The sequence below is a fragment of the Corapipo altera genome, unplaced genomic scaffold (assembly GCF_003945725.1).
Source record: "Corapipo altera isolate COAL_440 unplaced genomic scaffold, ASM394572v1 78, whole genome shotgun sequence".
Lineage (NCBI taxonomy): Eukaryota > Metazoa > Chordata > Aves > Passeriformes > Pipridae > Corapipo > Corapipo altera.
Window position 1 is genome coordinate 5,902,922 of NW_020884904.1, and position 22,178 is coordinate 5,925,099.

Here is a 22,178-nt window from a genome sequence, read left to right on the forward strand (position 1 = left end):
CACTGCGCGCCGGCGGGGCCGGCCGGGCCAATCGGGGCGCTCCGCGACGCCCGCGAGGGGTCAGCGCCGGCCAATGGCGGCGCTCCGGGGGGCGGGCTCTGTGCCCATGGCAACGGGCGCGGGGCCGCCGTGGGGCTGTCGCACCGCTCCGCCCGCGCCGCGCACCGAGCGCCGCACCGAGCACCGCACCCGCAGCCGCGGCCGCTCGGGGGACACCCGGGCACGCTTCGCCCCTCGGCCCCCGCGCTCAGGAGGCACCTCAGCGTTGAGAAGCAGCGGCTCCTCTCCCGCCGCAGCGGGACCCAAAGGTAGCGCCGCCCGTCCCGGTGCCCCCGCCGGTGGCGGAGGCCCTGGCGGCGGGGCGGCTGCCAGGTGGGAGGCGGGGTGGGGTCTGTGTCGCGGGGGTCTCGCCGCCCTCCCGCCTGCCGGGTTCGCACCCAGGGGGGTCACGGTGAAATCGCGGGGCTGCCTCCCGTGCGGGGCAGCGCAGCCGAAGTTTTCCCGGGCGGCTCCAGATGTGTGTGTGTGTGTGTGTGTCCCCTCCATCCCTCGCTCCATCCCCACGGCCGCAGGTACCCGCGGATCAGGGCGGTGGGTGAGCTGCAGAGCGATGTAGAGCGCCAGGGAAAAGGAAGGCAGAGCTGGCAGCGGCAGCGGCTGCAGCGGGAAAATGTTGAGTGGCTGGGAATTCCACAACCGCAGGGGAAACTTGGGCAGGAGGCTCGACTGATTTCATTAGAAAGGGCAGAGCTTTTCGGCGTTACTGTCATAGAGTCACACAATGGTTTGGGTTGGAAGAGACTTTAAAGATCATTGCATTCCATCCCCCTTGCCTTGGTCAGGGGCACCTTCAGTTAGACCAGGTTTCTTAGAGCTTCATCCTACCTGGCCTTGAACACTTCCAGGGATGGGGCACCCACAGCTTCTCTGGGCAACCTGTTCCAGTGATTCATCAACCTCACAGTAAAAAATTTCTTCCTCATATGTAATCTAAACCTATTCTCTTTCAGTTTGAAGCCATTCCCCCTCGTCCTGTCACTACATGCCCTTGTAAATACATTTCCCTTGTCTCTTTCCATCTTTCCTGTAGGTTCCCTTCAGGTAGTGAAAGGCTGCAATTAGGTAACCCCAAAGCTTTCTCTTTTCCAAGCTGAGCAGTCTCAGTTCTCTCAGCCTTTCCTCATAGGAGAGGTGCTCCATCCCTTTAATCATCGTGGTTGCCTCCTCTGGACTTGCTGCAACAGATGGATGACCTTGTTGTGCTGGGGACCCCAGAGCTGAATTTCTTACTGTACTATTACTGTAATACCACCGGAGGAGCTCCATAAAATACTCCAGTGCAAGGCCGGCCACTGCACTCAGAAAATATTCCAAAAGAGGAAAAAAGTTGAGATATGGCTGTAGAGAGGTAACATTTTTTGGATGAAATGAACATGGCTAAGGTTTTTGAAAGAGTTTATGTTTGGCAACACTTTTTAGGAAGCCCATAGGAGAAAAAAAGCCTCTGTTGTTTGAGTTGCATGTATTTGCTATGGACAGATAACATCCAGTAGTTTCAACACAAGGCCATCACAGTATGAACAATGAAGCACCTGTGCACCCATGGTATCAACTTCAGTGTGGAGCTTTTGTGGGCTTTTCTTTGGTCATTTTGTTTTCTCCCACTCTGAAGAAAAGTCCTGTGGTTGACTCAGTATTGGTGCAGCTCTGCTCTGAATTCTGAAGTGACCGTCCCTCTCAACCAAACAGAGCAGCACAGGGAAGATTCCTACTGTGAACACTGGGTAGGAAGGGAAGAGCCTTTCAAAAACTTTTAACCCAGGTTTTATTGTAACCTTTATGGACCTCTGCTTAAAACTCACAGAAAGTTTACGGGAGAAGCCTGCACTTCTGTGAGCACTTAGGATTCAGTTGTATCTCTAATTGTCATTTGCTACACAATGATCTTGTGCAGTCATAGTGCCACGTCCACCATGACTGCAGATTACTAACCTGATTACATACCCTACCTCCTACCCATGGTTACCTATTTTCCCTTTTATTCACCACTGTAATCTCTTGGATGGTAGTAGTATTTTATTTCAGGATAAGAAAGATAATTATGTAAAAAAGAGTAGCATAAGTCTATCTGTAAACAAATTGTGTTGGTGTAGAACAATGTGAATCCCATTCACTTCTAGCCAAGATAGTTAACACAAATAAAAAAACCCAGGGAAACCAAATTATAAATTAATCTTGCCCATTGGGTCTGCTTAGAACTTACATTAGTAGTTGGATAAAAAGGCATGTGGTGTAAATTTGTTTGATGCTGTAATACTGCTTGAGCTGCATTTATTTGGAATCTGAAATTGTATTCAGAAAACCCCATCAGGCAAATAAAACCAAGCAACAAGAACAAAAAGAATTATTTGTTTAATAAGACTAAGGCCGAGTTTTCATACCTTGGCTGCATAGTACTGGCAGTGCTGCTGACGTAAACTTTCTGTTCGTATAAGCCAAGTTAAAGGCTTTCTGTCAAAAGCTGCACCCCCCTAATGACACATATGTAAATGAAATGCTAGCCATGAAAGGGGAGAGCAGCAGTTCTCTGAGAAAATAAAAAATGTAAAATACATTGACTCAAATGTTAGAGATGTGGAAATACTGATGCACAGTTCTAGTGGTGCGCTGACTAAACAAATGCACTTTACATAAGAAAGATAAAATCGTTTACTGTTAAGTTAAAAGCCTCTATCAGAGCTGCCATGATTTGAACTCTTGTGCATAGAGGTGTTTTATCTAGTGAGGTATTGTGCTCTTGGCTGTTTGATTGCTCAGTAAGCAGAAGAGATTTCTCTGAAGTTCCTGTTAGATACACAGTAGACACAAGCCCTTTGGATAGGGGTGTGCTTTTATGTAGCTAAAATCATGACCAGGTGCTAATGCCAAACCGAATGAAATCAGAGGCAAAATTAATGTTCATTTCAACAGTTTTTGCTCTATGTACTATATGTGATTTGACAGTTGCAAGAATGAAAGAAACTGCATTTCATTAGAACATTTCATTTTAATCATATTAAGTTGTAAATATTATTCTTCACCATAGGTAATTCATAAAATATATACACCCTTTTTGTGATTGCATTTCTCCTGCTTTATATTCTTTATAAAACAAGAGTGGGGCATTTATGCGCATTTGGGTTCCTAAGAGAGTAAAAATCAATGGGAATTAGCAAATTGCAGACATAAATCTCATTAGGGAGCTATCGTTAAGTGCCTAAATATTTTTTTAAATCTGGCTCCATCTCATTAGATCTAGATTTATTCTGGATAGTTATTCTGTATTTTTTTTTGAAAGGGGAAAACAGTACCTTGAACTCCTGGGGCATTCAAGGTTTCCTTTAACATCGTCATTTGTTGTTGACTAGAGCAAAATGCATATTGTTAGAATAATTGAAATACTTTTTGATTGGAGATAGAGCTTGAGCCAATACATTGGTTGCATGTAGTAGCATATTTGAGGTTGGTTTTACGTCAGCACTGACAAAATTGCCATTTGCATTTATGAAAAAGGAATTTGTGACATTCCAGGTGTGCTGTTGTATTATGTTCTGTGTGGGAACTGAAACTATAGTGCAGGAAGCTGTATTTCTACCAGTAATTTATATTTTTTTATTTGCTTTTAAAGTTGATAAGATTTTTATCAAGTATGTATTGAATTCAGTACAAGTTTCTGCTTGACTAATGGCTTCATAAATCTTTTTCTGAGCCAACTTTATTGGAAAGAATTGATAAAATCAAGCAAGTTGCTTTGAGGAACAAGAACTAGTATTTCATCATTCTTCAGTTAGTAAGGCAGCTTTGTAGACACTGATGTTTTGGTTTTTTTGAAGCAAGGATAGGGAAGTTCCTTGGAGGCAGGTGCTATTATAAATGTGTATGTGTATTTGTGTGTGTGCACACAGGTATTTAAATAATAAACAGTTAACACTGCAACAAGAAGAAAAATAGTTTTCAGGCTTTACTTACCACAGAGCTAAGCACATGTAGCAGCAGATGTACATTTTAGTTCTATGCCACTTTGGTTTTGGACATACAGTTGTATTGTTTCATGATATTATCTTACATCAGTCACAGTCATAGTTTGTATTGCTGTATAGTATCCCCCAGCATTTGGGTGACTCATTTAATAAAGCAGCTGAAGTGCATTTTTTAAAGGGAGATTCTGTCAGCAAACGTTGTACTGGGCATGGTCAAGGCATGCTCTCTTTTCTGGGAAGGTGAAAAAAGAAGCCGTATCATCAGCCAGCTTTTAGCTGTAAAGAGAATGAAGCAACTGAAGTGCAGTGAAAAAATACAACAATTCCAGATCAAAAGAAAAGAATTTAAGCAAAGTAAACAGGATGAGAAAAAAGGATTTTGCTGCCTTTATGTACCTAAATGGTACTATTTTATATAAAACTATTTACATGCAAGATCAAAATGCTTCTTTGAAAAAGTAAGGAACGTCTCCTGGTGCAGAGAACTGAGTGGCATGTGCTTAAACAAAAGATTAGGACACCATGTCCAGTGTGAAACCTGTTGGATATTGGCTAGACAAAAAAAAAAGCAACATCTGAATCATAGTGTTAGTAGGCAACTTTGACAGAAGAGAAAATAATACTTGAAGGATAATGAAATACTCTATATAACTGTATAGCAATAATAGCTAGTTTGTAATAGTTAACAGCTTGCATATTAACTTATTAAAGGATGAGTTTGGGAAGGGACGTATGCAGGTGTTTCTGTATTTTGAGTGTTAACTTGTAAAGGGAAAACTACTGCAGCTTGTAGCCATTTCCCTTTTCATGTCATTTGCTGCTCATGTCTTTAGTGAGCAACCTGGATCTCTAGACTGATGACCTGGTGAAGAGACACCTTCACCACAGCCGGAGGTTTAGCTTAACATTGTGAGCAGAAACAGGTTTTTCCACTTGCTTCTCAAAATTATTGCCACATTTCATCTGTGCTAATGCCAGATTAACTCATTAGACAAACAGTGTGAAGAAAATGCATTAACTATTGATTCATTGACTTTGTCCTTTCTTAAGGTATGATAGCTTACAGTGTCTGTGTGGGAGGAACTAACACTCATGTTTCCAAACAGAAAATATGGCAGAAGAATAATCTGTTTCTGCCTAATTTCAAACATTTAATGTAAAATCAGTTTATATATTTACAAATAATTTTTAAAGAAAAGGAAAAGTCCATGTATCTATAACCATTCCCTGTTTAAACTGTGATATATAGGCAGGTATATCACTCTTTCAGAGAGGTGAAAACAGATTCAAGTTGCTACATTGCTGGCTCAGCCTGCTGAAGGAGTACATTACATAGCTCAGATCTCATTCTAGTACTGAGGTTAGAATATTCTTAGATGAAAATCAGTAGATCTATTTTATCTGTTTCCTGTTTGGGCTTTTTTTTTTTTTTTTATTCAGCACTGCCTATGAAGATTGTTCATTTCTCTGAATTACAGCATAAAAATAGGCAGTCACAGTACACGACCACAGAGAACATTGCTGTCATCCTGTGCGTCTGCACCGTGTCTCACACAGGTTTAATTACTTCCATATCAGATATAGCAGGCATATGTAATATTTTTTTAATAGGTAGGCTTATTTGTGCATTATATCAGTATGGATTTATGTTTTCATTGCCCACCATGGTACACATGGCTTTGCCAAGTGCAAGTGTGCAATATGACATTTACAGTGTTGCACTATTTTTGCTTCATAATCACTCACCTCACTGAGCTTCTACATATGCACCCTGGTATCACTATATGGTTTTTCATATCAATTTTAGAAAATTTGGCATGGAATGTTACTTCTTTGCAAAGCACAAATATGTTTTAGGAAGGTGATGGAGATGTCAGTACCAAAATTATGTTATTTTCTGGGCAATAGGTGTTAATGAAAAGTAAATTTTGGGGTTTGTACTAGTAACACGTGGCAGCCATATAAAACAGGTGTGCTAATGCTATGTTTAGCAGCTTGTGTTAATATTGCTAGAACAAACTTCAGAAGCAGCATTTTGTAGTTACCATTCAAAGCCTGTAGCTCTTTATAATTCAAATGTTCGATCTTATTCCACTGAAGTTGATAGGAATTTGTGATTAACTTTAGTAGGATCAAGATCAAGATTGCTGGCAGACAGCCTGCTGCTTTCCTTTTTCAGTTGTATTTTTCTGTTCATGCAAGTACATTGGTGTCTCTGTTTTCTGCTGACTGTCTCATTCTTTTGGCTCTCGGTCTGTTTTTTAAAATACTTTATAGTTGGAGAAGTTTTTATTTTTCCTTTTCCCCAAAAGCTTATGATATTGCCCTTGTTTATAAACTACAGTATTTGTCAGTTCTAGAGCACTACTTTTATGATTAGTTCTCTTTATGTATTACAAGTAGAAATGTTGGTTCGTCCCTATTGGAAAGATGAGATTGATTTCTGATACCAGCAGATTACAGTTGTGGTACCTTTTCATCTAGGTGGGCTACGTGTCTTTGACTAAAATCACTTACTTTCCAGATGACAGTTGTAACATTAACTCTCTCCATCTGTCTTTAAGAAAGTAACTAGTTAGCTGGGCAGATCCATAACTGCATTAAACTGTACAGGAGTAGGAAGAATAGTAATAATAACATTCCCCATGGCAGGGCAGGAGCGTGTCTGCTGTGCTTTATGTACCACTTATGGCAACGAGCAAACTGACAACTGCTTCTCTTCTGCAGCACCAGGACTGACTGTTGACTTGGTGGCTCTAGTACAGAGGAAACCACAATCCTGGGTCAGACACATGGATGCACTCAAAATACCTGGGAAGGGATGGGCATCCCGGAATGGGTTTCTCAGAAGTCCAGAACTCTTGGAGGTAGCTGGTAGCAGGCTTAGAGTGGAATGAACTCTTAATGGTAAAGTGCTTAGTGGAACAAAAACTGGAACCCCAGTTTTCCTCTCATCCTGCCTTTTCTCACTCTTCCCTCTAGCTGCTGAATTTGAGTATCATGCTGGGGTTTTTTTTCTGGCAGCTGATTAATGTTAGAATTTGCAATGGGCCTGGTTTCTGTCTTCTAATACAGGTCAGAGTAGAATGTGCTCAGTGACTCACTTGTGACTGTCACACTCTAAAAGTTGATGCAAATCTTAGTCACCTGCTTTTCTTAAGGCAATTTTGATGACTAGTCTTGGACTAATAGATACCTAAATACAATAACTCCGTATTCACTAGGTAATTATTTTTTATTATAATAAATGTATTTCCAATTTACTTGTTACATGACAGTTGGGTTCCTCAAGGTACTGTGGGAAATCCTGTGGTAGGCATAGTAGTTTGCAAAGTCAGCTGCAATGATAGAGATATTTTTTACTTACCCATTTTGGACTCCTCTGCTTTTAATTCTTCCTGGTATGTGTGAAATTTTTAGCCTGTTTTATCAAAAAAGCTACAGTAAAAACACCCTATGCAAAACCTGAGACGAAACTGCCTGATGTAATCTTTCCTGAGCAACCTATTACATCAAATAGATATGAAGAACATATTGTGATATCATCTAGTATTTCCCATTATGTATGACAGCATGTAATTACAAAGGTTGGTATTTGCAAGGAAACCCAAATTGCCCATGAGCATATATTTCACAGAGTCAGCAGACCCAATGGCACTTTGTTTAGGGCTTTTGATAGATAAGTTCTGTTGATTCTACTGCAGAGGTAGTTAAGGATGATACAGCTCCAGTTGCCCATCCTAAATTTGGTGGTGATCAGTGCTCCCTCATATGAGGTTTGGCAGACCAACACAGTTACTTTTATCTCAGTTGTTTCATTGAGCGCGGACATTTTATGTATCAGGTTTCCTGAGTTGTAAGGGAAAAAGTCTTAAAAATTTAAGTGTGTCCCCCTGCAGCCTAAACCAGGAGTCTGTGTCTCCACAACTGTTCATGTTACTAGAAATTGTGGGTCAGGAGCTTTAAAGAGATTAGTTATATCTTTAAAATGGATCAAAGGCTGGGTGTCATTGTTGAGAGCCTTGGCTTTAGTACTTGCCTGAGGCAAAGAATGAGTCAACACCAGAACAATGGTTAGCACCTGAGTTTCTGGCTTCTCTTCATCTCACTGCATCTCACCTGTTGGTCTTACCTGAAATGAGCATGCTCATTTTATAGCCACATAATGATTTTCTAAAACACTGTTTACACAGCTTACATAACTAGAGTGATCTATAATAATATTAAATTACTTTTATTACTATAGTTTTGTATATATGAAAATAGTTTGGTTGGAAAAATATCCATCTATTGGGGTCCAAATTTTTAGCATTATCAGAAGGCTATTATTTTTTAAAAAGGAATACTTCAAATATATATAACCTTTTAAAAATAGTTCTAAAAATGATGAGTATATATATTTATTATACTCACATACTTTATAAATATTTTGAGTTTTATTAGTTTTGTTTCATATGCATTGCCTATACTTCTTACATGCTTATGGCCTTTAACTTACAATTTACTAGACTGCCCCATTCATACTCTTCAAGAATTTCAGCAAGGTGGATTTTTGTTTGTCCTGCACCTCTTTTTGGCTGTGGTGCTCTGGGTCTACTGAATTTATTACCCAGGCTGCTCATCCAGAATCTTTCGAAGTGGATTTTGAGGTTCAGTTATCTCCTATTGATTTTCTAAATACACATAGCTGACAGATACTGGATTGTTTGCCTCACTTTTACTTTTTTTTCCTATTTTCTTTCATCTGAAAAGTACAGTGGCTTCCTCACAACTGTGTCTCAGTCTGCTTTGAAAGGGAACCATCACCTTGCAAATATTCTTAGTCCTACCTATAGAGTTTATAAACTTTTTTTGTTAAGAAACAGTGCTCCAATAAAATCTGTAGCATAGCCTAGGCCACCCAAGGTTCTATTTCAAATCAGACATTAAAGGACTGGCAAAGATTCAGGGAAGAGTAACAAGCATGATCAAAGGTATGGAAAAGCTTTTGTAAAAGGAATCAATAGGTAAGCTGGCACTCTTTAGGCTGATGTCTGATGGCTCTTGGAGAGCTATTATATGGAAATGGTAATTAAGAATAAATTGTTTACATCTTTTCCAATACAAAAACTAAGGGGGTAATTGAATGAGATAAATGGATGACAGGTTCAGAGAGGAGATGGTTTACACAACATGTGTTATCTGTGCAACTACATGCCATACTTCTCATGTTGTAGGTAGTCTGTTACAGAAACACTGTTTTTTATTTCTGTGCAACTTGCTGCTCAAGTTAAGCCATTTCAACTTCCCATTCATTGTATTAAAGCCCATGTGGTGATCTAGCTGTGTTTGTGTGTTGACAGGTACTTCAACATGCCTTGGTAAGGATAAAATAACAAGCATCAGTGTTCAGAGAATGCAATGTCTGGTGTCAGAGTCAATCTACTTTTGGAAAAAAGAGGTCAAAATCAATTGATCTTGTCCATGCAAGACAGAAGAAATTAAGTGACAGTAGGGTGATTGTTGTCTGCCAGCTGAAAGAACTGAGGGCCTGCATAAGACGTATTAACTTACTATTGTTATCCATACATAAAATGAGCCGTGCTACTAATGGATACAGACTCAACTGATGGCTCTAGTTTGGGACGTTCCAACAGCATTGTTGATCTGCCCTTGTAGCCTGGCCTGGCCTGAGACTTCTGGGCAAGTCTATTAACTTGGAAATTTGATTTACAGAAGTTATCCAGTTGGTACTCAGAAATACTCAGTCTTGGCATCTACGTCAAGAGTAGGAGACTTGAAAACCTAGTATTTGTTAGTTATTATCATTTCCTGGGAATAAATCCTGTTGAAATTAACAAACCTAGGCCCAGCATTTATACAATACTCTGTAATTAAAACCGTCCAAAGTACTGGAACTTTGGCATCTTTAAAAGCAATAGTGAATAAATAACTCCTTCACTCATGAGCTCTGTAAGTCTCTGCAAGCCAACAGCTTGTGTAGAAGTATAGAAATTACCTTACCAGTTCCAGTGAATCGGTCTGGGTCTGGATTTCTTTGTGTTTGTGTGCTTGTTGTAAAGTCATAACCTAGGCAAAGCTAATGAGACTTGTTGTGGATCTGACAGTAGTGCTGATGCTGAATCTCATGTGCTCAATATGGCAGCAGCAATAGCTCCTGCTGTCCCATCTGGGAATGAGCAGATGTTAGTAATTTTTTAAATGAAAGTAACAGGTATTTGTGGAGCATAATCCATTTAGGCTCCTTCTGCTGAAGATGTGATTAAGAAAAAACAGTTTCAGGGAATTCTTGTAATTCTTGAACCTTTGACATATAAAACAATAGATGGATAAGTGAATATATTTTTATCTCCAGCTATTTCCTCATCCCTAACAAAAGAAAGAGTATCTCTGCACATCTTGTATGCCTCTTCTATTTTTTTTTTTGTTATAAGAGTGCTTTCATTTTCCTAGCAGTTGCATAAGGGTGAATAAAGGGAGTCAGCAATGCTTAATATTGAATACGTAACATTATGTGCATTTATTACTGTAGTAAATCCAAGCAAAAGCAATGTTTCACTGTTAAGTACCAGATCATGTAGTCAGGGAAACTGGCACTGACACTGTAATTACAGTTTGTCCCTCTCCCCTCCCCCTAAAAAGAGGTTTGTTGCTGGTGGACATAAGTACTTTTGACAGAACTACTTGCATGACCAGCTAAAGCCTTTGTACAGAAATTTGCCTTGTAGCAGGTATACTTTTGATTTGACTGCACATTTCTTGAATGTTATGTCCTTTTCTTTGGCATACCTAAGCTAATTTTAGACAGTCTTTGACTGGCAAGTTTCATGTTCCAGGAGGTGAATTATGTTACTAATGTAGCACTGGAGTTTGCTCAAACTTTTTATATATTATCCAGAGACTGTGGAGCGTCACAGGCTGAACTGGCCGGATTGTCTCAAGAGCCTGACCTTGCTGTCAGATGCTGGATCACCATCATTACTTCTTTTACCTGGATTTTTATATTCACACCATTTAAGTATTCCATCTTATCAGTTTCTGGCTGAACTGAGCTATTTTCAAACAGATTTGATGGAGGGAAAGAAGACAGAGGTCAAGAACTCAGAGTGCTCCATCTTCATCAAACTATGTGTGAATTAGATCCATATAAGACAACAAAGTCTAGAAGAGACTTGCTGAATAAAGCCCCAGCCTCAGCAATACGCTTTTCGCTAATGTCTGTCAACCTGAAATACGAATATAACGTGGATTGTAAAATACTATTCCTACAAATAAATTTTGGAGGGAATCTTGACTCCAAATTAGGCAAACTACTCCATTACTGAAACAAAAAAAACACTGGCATTACTACACTAAGATCTGATTCAGTGTCAATGATTGTCTTTAGGAGTTTGTCAATAAATTCAGCAAAGACATGATCAGAGTAGGAATGTCAGTATTAGTTATGTGAGACTTGGACATCCTAAACAGGTGTTCCCACCTGTTATTGATAATACCTCCACATGCTACAAATCTCTTAGCATTTACAGTACAATTTAGGTTTGGCAGACAACTCTAATCTGAGGAAGTACGTTTGCATAATAATGGCCTTTAAAAATTAAAGCTGTATTTAATTCTTTGGGTTTTAGTGTTCCTTGAAGAGCAGAACATCATGTGGAAAGGGGGTTATTACAGGTATCTGTGTAGGAATGTCAACAAATTCTAATCAGTACAGTATGATAACATCATTTATATTAATTTTTGTGACTTGGTCTCATTTCAGATGAAGTGGCTACCTGTCCTGCCCCAGCAGTGTCTTTTGCTGATGACATGTCTCACAATGGCCTTGGAAGCTGTACCTATAGACATAGATAAGACAAAAGTCAAAGGAGAAGGCCACGTAGAAGGAGAGAAGGTAGAAAATCCAGTAAGTGTAATGAAATTTATCTGCCAAGCATTTTTCCTAATTGTCAGTAATCTGGGGGTAAGAAACTCCCTTTCTGAAATGTACATGTTCTTTACTGGAGTTACTTGCAGGAAGGAAACTAATGTTAGCCAGGATTGTCACAGGGTCTGCCATCTACAACGGGGAGGTTCTGCTTAAATTTGCTCTTCCATTTTTTTTCAGTGAGCTGGTAAAGGTGAGGTGGCACGTGGAAGGGATTCCCCAGCTTACAGAAGGAAGAACTTACTGTTCCACAGAGACTTATTTCAAAGGACTGGATGGTGGCCTAGGAAATTCTGCTTGCTGATTCTAATTCCGTGTTTCAAATAGAACAGTAATGAACGAATGGCACTGATTTAAAAAAGCCACACTATATTAACAAGACAGATGCTTGTGTATTACATGGGTTCCTAAACAATTTTCTCCTCTTGTCAGTTGCTGAAACAAATGAATCAAGTTGCTATAGGGCAGTGATGCAAATAGGAAAAAACAAAGATATGTAAGACAGCATAATGCCTGTGTTGCTGAGATTAGAGTGTCAGTTCAATAATTGTGTTAAAACAGGGCTAAATGTTTGGCAGTATATTCTTTTTTCAATTTCGCTTTTTGGGTTTTTTTGAAGGATACAGGACTTTATTATGATGAATATCTCAGGCAAGTGATAGATGTCTTGGAAACTGATAAACATTTCAGGGAGAAACTCCAGACTGCTGACATAGAGGAAATAAAGGTAGGTTCAAAAAAAAGAGTTAAATCAAGGTTAATTAAATCCATCATCTTGAGCCATGTATGTTGTATTCTTTCTTCCTTTTTTTTCCATACTCCTCTCAATTTTTGTGAGCTTAAATTTAATTTTTATTTAATTAAGTATTTTACTAGATATTTGTTTGTAATCAAGGGACAGCAGAACTTCTGTTTGTTGAAGAATATTCCATAGCATAAGAAACCCTAGCAACAACATACACTGGAATGCATAGTTTCTGCCTGCTGCCTGTCTCCTAAAAAGTTACTTTCAGACTTTATGCAGATAGGTGAACCTTCACGTACATCAAAACAGCTGCAGTTGTAGCTTTCATGTGTAGTTGCCTGCTGAGTAATTTGGAATGCTGTTTTGAACACAGAGGTATATTTGCTTTCTGAGACTAAGATAGTAATTCACAAATGTTTATGATGACGTGGAAAAGAATTACAAGACAGATTTTAACATCTGGGGATATTGAGGAGTTGTACTAGAAGTAAAGTCAGTGTATATAGGAATAAATCAGACCTCTGGATTTCTCTGCTGCTGTCCTGTCTTTTGTGCCAATCCACATAGCACTCTGTCCAAATCCTCCCCACGTTGTTGTCTTTTACTCTTTGGTTCCTGGCCCTGGGTGGTGGCTGTTCTGCATTCCCCCTTTACGAGCTAGAAATTCGGCAAGGGATGGGTAGGAAACAGTCTAAAGTGACAAGACTTAAAGAGGACATCCTGCCTTTTGTGTTTCCTTTAATCCCTCGTGTTGGCATTGGCAGGTTTCAGCTTCTTCTGTGCTCCATCTAGTGTAACCCTTGAATATTGCTGTTCATTTCAAGGTTCTTGAATACACATTGGTGGCTGTTGCCGTGCTTGTACTTTCCCTGAAGTCTTACAGCCCTCATCGAGGGGATGAAGAACACAGCACTTCGTGTGTTTCTCACAATTCTTGTGAACTAAGTTGAAAACATATGATCAAGAAACTTGTCACAAACCTTATTAGGCATTGCTCCTTCAATTTATGGTTCTGCTCTTTGGAGGAGCAAGATAGAAATTTTCTTTTCAGAAAGCTTTTAGGATTCCTTTCTGGTTCTATAACCATAGGCATAAAAATTTTGAATCTGCTCTTTGGAAAAATACTGAGATTCTTACAGTGAGTGCTACAGTATTGCCAAAGACTGCCACTAGTCTGCTGTCTTGCAGCTCATGTCTCATCCTAAAAACTACTTTCTTCTAGTTTTTATACATAACTTTTGTTTTTCAACAGAGCGGAAAGCTAAGCAGAGAGCTTGATTTAGTAAGCCACCATGTGAGAACACGGCTGGATGAACTAAAAAGACAAGAGGTGGCAAGATTAAGAATGTTAATTAAAGCTAAAATGGATTCTGTTCAAGGTAAGAATACAAAATTTACCGAGGTGAGTTTTGTGGCAATTGTGTTGGAGAAATGCCAAAGTCTATTAGTTGTGCTTTGTTGTCAACAATAATAACTAAGCTGAAAGTGAGTGTCCTTTCTGAGCTGGCCTAGGGCCAGGAAAGACCTGTCTTTATAGGAAACTGGGGATAAGAGAAGAGCCATCTGTGTTTTATAAATACCTAAACTTCTTTCTGTCAGTGGATTTTTCACTGACAGAGACAAGTTCAGTTATTTATAAATAAATACATTAGATACTTATAAATAAATTTGTTAGATGCTTCTAATTGTTTTTCAGCTTCTTTTCTATTTTGTAATGCATCAGTTCACAATTACTCACTGAGAGCAGTAACATAGTAAGACTGTGTTTAAGAACACATGACACAGCGTTTCAGGACTTTTCAGGGTAGAAAATTTATTGTTGGATAGTCAGTTAGCATGTTGTCTTTTAGCCCCCTTTCCACTAGTTAGAGTTATTCTACAGATTTAAAGCAAACATTAAACATTTATATTCAGAGGATTGTTTTTCTTATTTTGGAGTCAGTTTTAAGCTCCTGAAGAAGGAAAAATGTTTGGAGTGAAAAAATTCTCGATAGCATTTGCTCATTTTCTTAATTTCTAGTGAAATTTTACAAACTCAGGCAGTTTCTTTTAGTGAATAAAGTATACAAGTTTCTAATTATTCTAGTTACTGCATGTTTGTGTGGGAAAAGGTGCTATCCCTTTTTATTTCTTATTACTGAAGAACTTTTAAAGTATGCATTTAGAACTAATTCTGTAAATTTCTTATTAGTGGTTTCTTTTTAAAGAGATTTAGTTGCTCATAAACAAAGATCCTAATGATGGACTCCATGATCTTGTTTCTGAAATGGTGTTTTCACAAAGAAACTCTTATAAAAAAAGTCTCAATTTGCCTATGCAGATTATTTTATTATTAAAAATCTTTTCAAGTCATGGGGAAGGATCCCATGGAATTGAATCCATAATGTATGAAATTAAAATACTCCAAGAATGAAGATCTGTCTTCCAGGCTAAGCCAAATTTAGAGGTGGCAAATAGACTGAAGAAGTGTGCAAGTGCAAATAAGTGTTTATGGGGATGTTGCTCCTGTTGCAGACAAGCAGTCCAGTGACATCCTGGTGACATTCACAGTGAGCCAGCTGACAGCACTTAATGGTTGTGTACACAGTAATTTTGTGTATTTTGAAGTTTGATGGACTAGCCCCCTCTACTGTCATAAATCAATAGTAACTAACAGAATGTGCTTTAGAAAAATAATTCCCCCCAGCAGCTCAGATCTGTTACCAAATAAGTGTGAGATCTTAAATTTGGGAACAGATTATTGCAGTTCAGAATATTCAGGTGACTACTAAGATGTGAAAACATTTTGTAAAGTTTATAGCCAGCTTTGCCCATGAGTACTTCGCATCATATACAAGAAGTATGGCCAGATTACCTACAAACTACAGCTGCATCCACATGCCTAGACAACATCTTAGAATAGGTACAAAGAGCATTCTGTAATAACAGCAGGCAGAACAGTTTGATTTCCTTTTATTTGTTCTGGTAATCTTTGCCCTAGAATACCACTTAATAGCTTAGTCTTCTGTCTGATCTAAAAAAAGAAAAAAAAAAAAGCATACAAATTCCCATGTTTTCTTCCCTCTCAGATGGATCAGGTTTATAAAAAGAAATCCCAAACAAATCTGAGATTATATTCTGCATATATTCAGTTCTACATCCAGATGTGTTTTTAAATATTTTCACCAAGATCCTACTAGACTGATCAGTACAGGACAGAAGAATGCTAGGGGTTGGATCTCAGATAATACAGTAATGTGGCAATTAAATATTGTCAAATCAAATGAACCTTTTCCCCCAAGTATAAGAAATGGAGGGAAATCGGTTTGGGGGCTGGGTTTTTTGTTGTTTGTTTGTTTTTCTTAAGTCTATTATTACACTTGTAAAAATGTTTCAAAACCAGGCAAAGGCACATATATTTCAACAGAAATCATGATCTCACCAGGGAGGAATGATGGCTGAAATCTGCCCTGGTCAGTGTTTGCTGTTTTGTGATAATACAAACACAGCATTCCATGTAAAACAGACAGTTTTGAAATTGTGGGGTTTTTTCAATTTTTTTTTTTAAACAAATAAAATATTCTTTGTGAAGCCATCTAGTAAAAGCTTTTCACAATTGTTGTACTTAACATATCAAAGTGTGTGCTTCTTAAGAGAGCATTACTATCTAGCATTAGCATTCAGAAGCCATGGAAACAGGTAGAAAAGCCTGTAGTAGAAATGTGTTCAATTGTTGGTTCTTTGTGTATTGATGCTGTTGGGTATCACCCCTGTTACAAGGAAGAGAAAAACGCTTTCAGCTGTTAGACAGAAGACCCCACTTTCCACTGTTTTGCACTTCTCTTTTTCCACAAATGAAATCTGAATATCTGCTTCTCTGATTTGTTATACTTTTATACCATATTGTACATAAAACTTTGGCCAGATCTAAGTCATTCGTAAAATGTACAGGGCAGTAGAAGAGTTGGATTTTTCCCATTTCAGGAAAATATTCAAGTTGTTAGCTTTGATACATCACAACTTTAACCATCTCATTTATATAAAAGAGAATAAAATATTTTTCTTAATTTATGTAGCTCAAATTGATTGTACTTTTCCTTGCTGAACCACAAGCCTTAATTTGTGCATGTGAAGTTACTGTGTGCGATGCAACACTGACACATTAGAGGGACTGCAGTGCAAATTGCCATTAAGTTTGCCAACCTCCTTCAGGAAAAACAACTTTAGAAATTTTGTTATAGTTTCCTCCAACAGTGAAAAAATTATCCAGGCCTCAGGGAGCCTAAGGTACTTACAAGGCACAAGCTCCCATATGAAAAACTTTAACTTCTTGATCTTGCTGGATTTCCAACTTATTTTCATGTTTCGCACGTGTACCTTATTGTTTCAGACACTGGCATAGACCATCAGGCTCTCCTTAAGCAGTTTGAGCACCTGAACCATCAGAATCCTGACACCTTTGAACCTAAAGACTTAGATATGCTGATCAAAGCAGTGAGTACCAGATATGAACTACTATGGGGGATTTGGGGTATTATTTATTATGCTTTTTTCCTCTGGTAAAGGCAAGTCCTTTCCTGTATACCACTTTTTATAAATGACATGCAGTTTTCATTTTCAGAGAAAAGTCAGTTGTCTCCATGCACACTGGAAAACTGTTGTCAGTGTGCATTATGCTAAAGAGCCCATAAATGTCAGGATGTCATCTTATCATCATATGCCAGTACAAGCAACTTTGGGAATAAAATACACCTTTCTGGAAGTCTTTAAATTAAATACGGTTTAGATAGAGGTATATTTTTTCCAAGTGTATTTTCTGATTTCTATTTCTAGATGATACAGGAGTCTCACAGAATTACATAAGTAATCAACCCTAACCTACCCATATGAATTTTGGGTTCTATTATATATATGTCAAGCTGCAAAACCACCGCAGAGTAGAATTTAAGATACCAGTATTAGAAATTGCTTACACTGGACATGGCATTCAGTGTCTGTTTAGCAGATTCATTATCAGTCACAGGTGTGGGGTTTTTTTCAGTGCCTGTTTTTTAAGGGATGTAGTTAAGCACTGCATGGCTTTTTTTCAACTGCTAGAGAAAAATACACTTCCCAAAGGGAAAAATCATCTCAGCTATGCTTTACAGAACACTGCATGCCCAACATGAGAATTTGACAGATTTTATATTTTCAAAATAAATCGAAAAGTAATTTATATTTCTAGCTTCCTGTAATTTTTGTGTAACTTTTTTACCCATGGAAAATTTCATCTCCATTTTCTGTAAAACTATTTTTTATAGAGATATAATTTTTCTTCCCATTTCTGAGCACCACTTCTGGGAAAATTCTGGTTGGCTAGGAGATGCATATCCTCAACAGGGCAGTTCTTGCTTTTATTGTATATTTTATTGTTTTGTCTCTTCATTTCTCAGCCAAGATACTGACAGAGTATAATGGGTATTTTAAGGGGTCTTTGGTTTGGAATTGTTTTTTTAAAAGGTACAGTGAAAACTAAGATGTAAATCATGGAGAGAAAATATGAGGTGTAAACATGTACTTTGAAAAGCACTCCCAAAAAAATCATTTGGCTTGTGTGAAAATGACATATCTTTAAACTCTATACAATATTTGTTAGAAATTCTTCCCTCACTCTCACTCTTTCTCTCCATATAATTGTTTTATTTTTTTATTTAATCTGCATTAAGGTACTGCAAACTAACCCCCACTATTAATGAATGCACTTTTTTCATTAAACTGTGGGATAAACTACAAATGTTCTCAGTCTGAAGTAATCAAGGAGTTAATGGTACTATTAGTGTGGGACTTATTTAACTTAATTTATTACTAACTGATGAGAAAGGACACCTTTCTGCCTTTATACAGTACTGTGCAATTGCAAGAATTGTCTAGCAGTTGAAGCCTTGTAAATTAATTTCTGTGAAAATAACAGAGCACGGATGTTTCTGCATCACTGTCATGTGAAAGGACCCCTCCCAGCTAGACTACCCTATATTTAAAAGGAGAATGGCAGAATGGCCAGCCTTGCTCATGGTGCTGAACAATACAGTGTTTAATGTCAGAGGTATTACATAATCATGTGGCATAATCATATGTCTGCATATATCTGTATTTTTAGGCTACAAGTGACCTGGAAAACTATGATAAGACCCGCCATGAGGAGTTTAAGAAATATGAGATGATGAAAGAACATGAGAGGAGAGAGTATTTAAAAACATTGGATGAAGAAAAGAGGAAGCGAGAAGAATCCAAATTTGAGGAGATGAAGAAAAAACACGGAGATCACCCTAAAGTTCACCATCCTGTAAGGCCATAGTCTGTTTTTATGTGACTGAGTGGAAGCCTTCCTTTCCAGAGAGAAAAAGCTAACACAGAGAAGGGTGTATCTTGTTTGTTCTCAGCATCTGCCTCTTCTCACTGACATGGATGCAGAGCATGAGCACAGTGCTGAGAGCATTACAAACCCCACTATGTAAACCCCCATTTTTTCTGTACAGGTATGCTATTTGCTGGCAGAATTCTTATTTACAGAATTCTGAAACTCGTGAGGAATAAGCCAGAACAGTATGAAAAACTGTAGGGATGCCTTCATGGTGTGCCTGACCTGCAAGGAACTGTATCACAGGACCGTTTGCTCTATAAAAGGCAAATTAATATAACTTCCTTCAGCTGTTGTTTCTAGATGAGTCTGTGTAGCCATGACTGGTTATTACAGGTGCTCCTTTCCACAGAATATGCATAAACACTCTCTCTTTCCCTGGGCCTTTTTGTCTAATGAATGTATTAGACCTGACCAAAAGGGAATTAAAGAAAATTCCATTGATTCCATTTGCCATGTGACTAATCAGCAAACAAAGCCTTTCAGAGAAACCGTAATGCAAAGGTAATGCGGAAAAATTACACTAAATTGTCTTTTGAATAGTTTTTCTTTAACCAATCTATAGGGAAGCAAAGATCAACTGAAAGAGGTGTGGGAAGAAGCAGATGGACTAGATCCTAATGAATTTGACCCCAAAACATTTTTCAAATTGCACGGTAAGAGGTTTAGTTTTAATTTAATGAACAAGTGAAGTTACTTTCTTTTTCTGCTGAGGACAAGTTTATGATATGCTAGAATGAAGTCTTATACCTCAAGTAATTTCGATGGGTCTGAATAGTATAGAGGAGAAAATATTTGTTCTTGTTTGTAAGTTTCCTGTAAAGTTTTAAATGGGGCTTAAAATTTGAAAACAGAGTTTTGTTTAACTACTCCTAAAATCCTACAGCCAAATACCAGGAGTGATTACTCAGGGAAGTATGGGTACTTGGAGGGCTGTCTCCATCTATAACTTTGCTTGCACACTACATACTAGGAATAAATCCTCAGAGGTGTGTCTGTGGTGGAGGAAAACCTGCTTTCTCATCATCTCTGCAGATAAATACCAGACACCCCTAATCTTTGGAATGGCCATAGACGTGCCAAGCCTCATCAGAAGAGGTTTATCAAGATTCCCTTAATAAAACAAAAACCAAAATGCCCCCTAATTCTGCTGCTATGTTTCTGAGCAATGTGCAGCTAGAAGCAATAAGTAGTAGCCGTAGTAGACATGAGGATGCATCTCAGTGGACATTTTCCTTTAAATGTGATTATATCATCATGTAACCCTAAATTCTGATATTGTTAAATGCTTCATCATAAAGTACCCCTAAGTAGATCCTGCCTGGCACTAGGTTGCAAAAGGTTGAACAATACATTTGACTAATCCCAAAGATGATGATTTAGATGAAGAAAAGTGTTGTAGCTTGAGTCTGAGCTTTTATCTTGGTTTATAAAATTTATAAATATGTATTATAGTTATTAAATCTTATTTCTTCTTTCTAGAAAGAGATTTTGAAAGAATTTTCTGAAAAGTTTTGTTAGCTTGTTTCTGCAAAACCTACCAAAACATGAGTAGCTGAAACAACCTTTTGCCTTAGAGCTTGGTATTTAAAAAAACTTAGAAGCAGTTAAACAAAAATATTGCATAATACCATCTATTTGAAATAGGCATTCTCTTTCAATTTCTGAGGTAGTATAACAATATTCAGAGTACAATGTAGAATAAAAGATGGATCATTAGTTATCAAGTATTCTCAGCATTTGCTGTCATGAAAAGTCATTTTACATTTATCTCAAGTGCTGCATATTTATATAGATTTTCACATAATTTTTTAGGGTTTTTTTGGAGAGTCATACTACCAATTAACAAAGTTTTTCTGCAAAATTTTGTTGCTCCTGAGTCTAATTACAAATTTGGTTGTTAAATTGCAACAACTTGTTCTCAGTAATATTTTTTGGCAGTTGCACTCTGCACAATCCTGTGGTGACCTATTTCACTTTGCTAATCTAAGAAGTAGGGATGTTGCTCCAGACTTGTCCAACCAACCAAAAATGGCAGTACACTTCAGCCAATGCCTGATAAAAATTTAAAGAGAAAATCAACCTATGTAACCAGTTGCTTGTTAAATGAGGTTTTTAATCCACATGGGATGTGTGTGCTGATCCTTATTTAACTCAGGAAAGGTCTATTACATGTATGACTTTCTGTACCTACTCAACTTGCATTTTTAACACTTCTTTTTGTAGACGTCAATAATGATGGTTTCCTGGATGAGCAAGAATTAGAAGCCCTATTTACTAAAGAGGTAAAAAAAAACATTCAGAAGCTTAACTTCTTTCAGAAAATGGTTACGGGGATGTCTGTATTTTTTTCCAAGTATAATTGGTGACTTTGGACTACAAAATAGCGTATTTATGCTGAGTTTTGTGCATCCTTAGTAGTTCTACAAAAATGCAAAACCTATCAGCAGGCAAAATGAAGGTGTTGAAGAACAGGAGTCAGACATCAGAGATCCAGTGCCCATGCATTTCTCTGTCACAGGCTTGTTTGAGATTTTATAACTAGTCTGCAGGATAGGTGTTACCTGTATAAATTGCAGTACAGAGAGCTGCACTCCTGCTCTGCCTAGATGCAGCTTGGTAGAGGTTTTGAGGTTCTGCAGATGTGTAGCTGTGCTCATTCAGTGTTTATCAACAAGTCTTATGGGAAAAAGGGTCACACTTGTGTGACTTGGCTCAGGGACAGCACGCTGTGGTAGTGGCTACAGAAATTTCATGTTTTGTGTCTGGCTTCTTTGCAGCACATGTACATCTGGAACAGTAGACAGGCTCTTAGTTTCTTTAAGCCTTGGTTTCTTGTTGTGAAAAACAAATATTAGCATGTCTTTGCCACCCAGAAGGGTAATGCTAGCAATTCCAAAGATAGGAATTGCAGAATCAATAAACAAAAAAATGAAAGGCATTTGTCTTAATTTTTTCAGTAGGTTATATTTTGGTATTATGGGAAAAAAAAAGATAAATTTCCCATTCAGAGGTCCAGTACTACAGCTGTCAACATCTAGTCTAATATTTTTTTCTGATTTAATGAGTCAGAGAGGAAATGTGCTATACAGTATGTATAGAAGCTTATAA

General features: G+C 38.1%; 1 protein-coding gene across 2 annotated transcripts in view; it reads left to right on the forward strand.

Moving 5' to 3' along the window:
- Positions 1-175: 175 nt before the first annotated feature.
- Positions 176-22,178, forward strand: part of NUCB2 (nucleobindin 2) — a 29,939-nt gene continuing 7,936 nt past the window's right edge. Inside the window, exons 1-8 of one of the 2 annotated variants that reach the window (XM_027651259.1) lie at positions 176-308; positions 11,782-11,925; positions 12,554-12,673; positions 13,944-14,070; positions 17,061-17,164; positions 18,807-18,992; positions 19,633-19,723; positions 21,294-21,352. In XM_027651259.1, coding sequence (XP_027507060.1) covers positions 11,782-11,925; positions 12,554-12,673; positions 13,944-14,070; positions 17,061-17,164; positions 18,807-18,992; positions 19,633-19,723; positions 21,294-21,352 — 831 coding nt within the window. In that variant the 5' untranslated portion in view covers positions 176-308. Of the gene's footprint in view, positions 309-11,781; positions 11,926-12,553; positions 12,674-13,943; positions 14,071-17,060; positions 17,165-18,806; positions 18,993-19,632; positions 19,724-21,293; positions 21,353-22,178 lie in introns of those variants that run through there. The other variant, XM_027651258.1, reaches the window with a different exon arrangement.